This window comes from Abramis brama, assembly GCF_963993115.1.
Source record: "Abramis brama genome assembly, chromosome: 23".
NCBI lineage: Eukaryota > Metazoa > Chordata > Actinopteri > Cypriniformes > Leuciscidae > Abramis > Abramis brama.
The window spans coordinates 12,165,111-12,168,369 of NC_139985.1; the positions used below are offsets into that span (position 1 = coordinate 12,165,111).

The window sequence follows — 3,259 nt, forward strand, 5'->3', positions numbered from 1 at the left end:
ACAATGTTTCAAGTGTTTTGTTTATGCTACAATATTCGGTAACACTTTATTTTACAGTGTCCTTGTTACATGTAGTTACTGTAGTAATTACTATAAATTATGCAAAATTACATGCAACTAACCTTAAACCAATCCTAACTCTAACCCTATAGTAAGTACATATAGCCTAGTTACTTAAATGCATGTGTACACTGTAACACGGACACCTTAAAATAATGTGTAACCCAATATTCTTAAGAAAATCGAATGAGACTTTGAATACTGTAAGAAAGTTTATTACTTAGCATACATACACAAGTAAATATAAAAAAAACAAACATTTATTTTAAAGTTGTATCTAGGAAAAGCATAAGCATAATCAATTCTGATTATTCACAATTACTAAATGGCTATGTAATGTCCACGCAGAATAATAATGCTTTCTAGATGATTACTGTCAAAAATATGTCCATACATGCTTGCTTGTGATTTACCTTAATTAATATTGTACATTAAGTAATATGTTCACTAATGCATCATTTATTTTTATGAAGTAACATTGCTCAAAAGTTTGATTACTTAGCAAACATACACAAGTAAATATAAAAATGAAGTTGTGTCTAATAGTATAAACATAATGAATTCTGAATATGCACAATTGTAACTAAATTGTTATATAATGATCATGTAGATTAATGATGCTTTCTAGATTAGTCAAAATGTGTACTTACATGATGCTTGCATTGTGTGCAATTTATTTGAATGTATCTTATGCACTTAAGTAATACCAATACATAATCTATTTTAATGTAGGAAATCAAATATAGAATGTATAGAACATTGCTCAAAATGAAATAAAATAGCATCACTGATAAAGACGTTCTGCAGCAGATTTCACTCCTTCCGAGTAAGTGAGAAAAGACGCCCGCGGGTTGAAGAATTTCCTGAGTAAGTCTCAGAAGTTCCATTAGAGAAAGAATTAGAGGAGCTCTGGTGCACGTCTCTTTGACCCAGGCAGCTCAGACACAGGGCCGAGGCTCTGCGCCTGAAATGCTTATCCAGAAAAAAGTAGATGGCTGGATTTACACAACTGTTGAGAAATGCCAGGCAGCAAGACAGCGTCAGTCCATTAAGTATGATCGACCTTGTGTCCCTGCTAAGATCTCCCGTTCTCATCAGTAAGATGATCTGGATGGTCTTGAACAAATTGAAAGGAAGCCAGGAAATCAGAAAGGCCGCAATTATTGCCAACACGATCTTGAGGGTATGGCGTTGTCTGGCTTCTGCATGTGAGTTTGCGGCAGTGTGACAGTGACGCCGCAGGTTAACCAAAATCGACCCATAACAGAGGACTAGAATCAGTACAGGTAGCAGGAAGGTTAGAAATATGGTCAGGAGATTCATTCCTTGGACGAAAGAAGATTTCAAATCCTCCGAACACAACGTGTCGTCTATCAACTGACGGTACACCAACGATGGAATTCCAAGGAAGAAAGAAATGATCCACACCATGCCGCAGGTGATCTGCACACAGTAGCTGCTCCGTAGGAACTGAGAGTCCATGAGGCGCACGATTGCCAAGTACCGGTCCACGCTCATGCAGGTGAGGAAGAAGATGTTGGAAAAACGGTTGACTGCAATGATGAAGCTGCTGATCTTGCACATGACCTCACCAAAGGGCCAGTCATCATTAAGTGCCGAAACCGCCCATATTGGCAACGTGAGAACAAACACAAGGTCGGCTGATGCCAAGTTCAGCACGAAGGTGTCCACAAGACGTCCGTATTTCTGTCGCCGTTTGCCGATTACCAAAATGACAAAAAGGTTTCCAAAGAAGCCAGTGAAGAACATGATGAAGTAGAGCACAGGAATGTAGACATTGGACATGGGCAGCGAAATCAGATCCTCGAATGGACTGCCGTAGACGTACTCATCTGTGGAGTTCACAGAATAATCAAGGTCATCGTAAATGCTTGTGGAGCTCATTGCAACATCAGAGAGTGGCATCTCTTTACTGCTTGCCATCCGTGCACAAGTGATGTACAAAGCAGAGAAAACCTAGCATGTCACATGCTTAGAAACCACAAACTGCAATAACAGGCTCCCTATCTATCTCTCTCTCTCTCTCTCTCCACTCTATTTCCTTAAAACGTTTAAATTTATCACAAAGAGGTGCATTCTCTCAAACGTACAGTGGTGAAATGTTAATCATTGGTATATTAAGTTTTTATCTCCATCATGTCAATGTCAAAAATAGTTATTGGGACTTGATTTACTGCTAATTGGTGTAGTATCAGTGTAGTTGCTTTTTGAAAACACTCACATGAGAATCTTAACACAAATGTATATATGAAGAGTTTAGATTCAAAAGCCTCTAAGTGCCATCTAAAATTTTCTTCTAGAATGATCATTTTTATCAAGCTTGTATATTTAAGGTCAGTAATTTCACTTAAATGGCAATGAAAATGACCTATTAATTGTCATTTAAGTGAAATTACTGAACTTGAATGTACAAGCTTGATAAAAATGACCATTCTAGAAGAAATTTTCAGATGGCACTTAGAGGCTTTTGCATCTGAACTCTTCATATAATGTTTAAGCAGTTTTCTCACGCACAATTACTTCCTCTAAACAAGAAAAAAACAAAACGCAGTCAAAAAAAAAGTGAGACAAATATACCATATGGTTGGTGAGGTTTATTTTTTATAAATGCAACTGTGCAAAATTGTTAATAAGGGTGAAAGGTGCAAAGACTTCTAAGCTGTTTTGGTTTTCTGGTATTTACAGGGGTACCACATATTTTACACCATTTTAAACCTTTTAACAGACTAGACGTGTTAAATAAGTTCAAAGTCACATGTAGGAATAATTAAAATAACAGTGCAAAGGTGTGGTCACATTAGCAAAATGTAATCAAATTTCACATGTAAACAAAAGTTGATTGTATATTGTCAATATTGTAGAGATGTATAAGCATAACTTTCAAACCAGCAGATTTCTGTTGGTCAAAGCATCGAGTCCATGTGTTCTGCATGGGGAATTTTCAAGAATTTGCTGAGCAACAGATGATGTGACCGCACCTCAATGTAAAAAAAAAAAAAATTAAGTACAATCAACTTGGATATTTAGGTCATTTAAACTTGAATTACATTAAACTGATTTAAATTTTTTGTTAAATCTGGTATAACTTATAAAAACACTGAAAAGTGTTCAGTGGTTCAGTTCATGTTTGAGGCCTTGTCCACACTAATATATCTTCGTTTGAAAACGCATCTTTTTC

General features: G+C 36.3%; 1 protein-coding gene across 1 annotated transcript; it reads right to left on the bottom strand.

The window, feature by feature from the left end:
• Positions 1 to 266: 266 nt before the first annotated feature.
• On the bottom strand, positions 267 to 2,002 carry gpr25 (G protein-coupled receptor 25). The gene has a single exon (XM_084101359.1). It carries the CDS (start codon positions 1,984 to 1,986, stop codon positions 874 to 876), a length of 1,113 nt encoding a protein of 370 aa, XP_083957485.1. The 5' UTR covers positions 1,987 to 2,002; the 3' UTR covers positions 267 to 873.
• Positions 2,003 to 3,259: the final 1,257 nt, after the last annotated feature.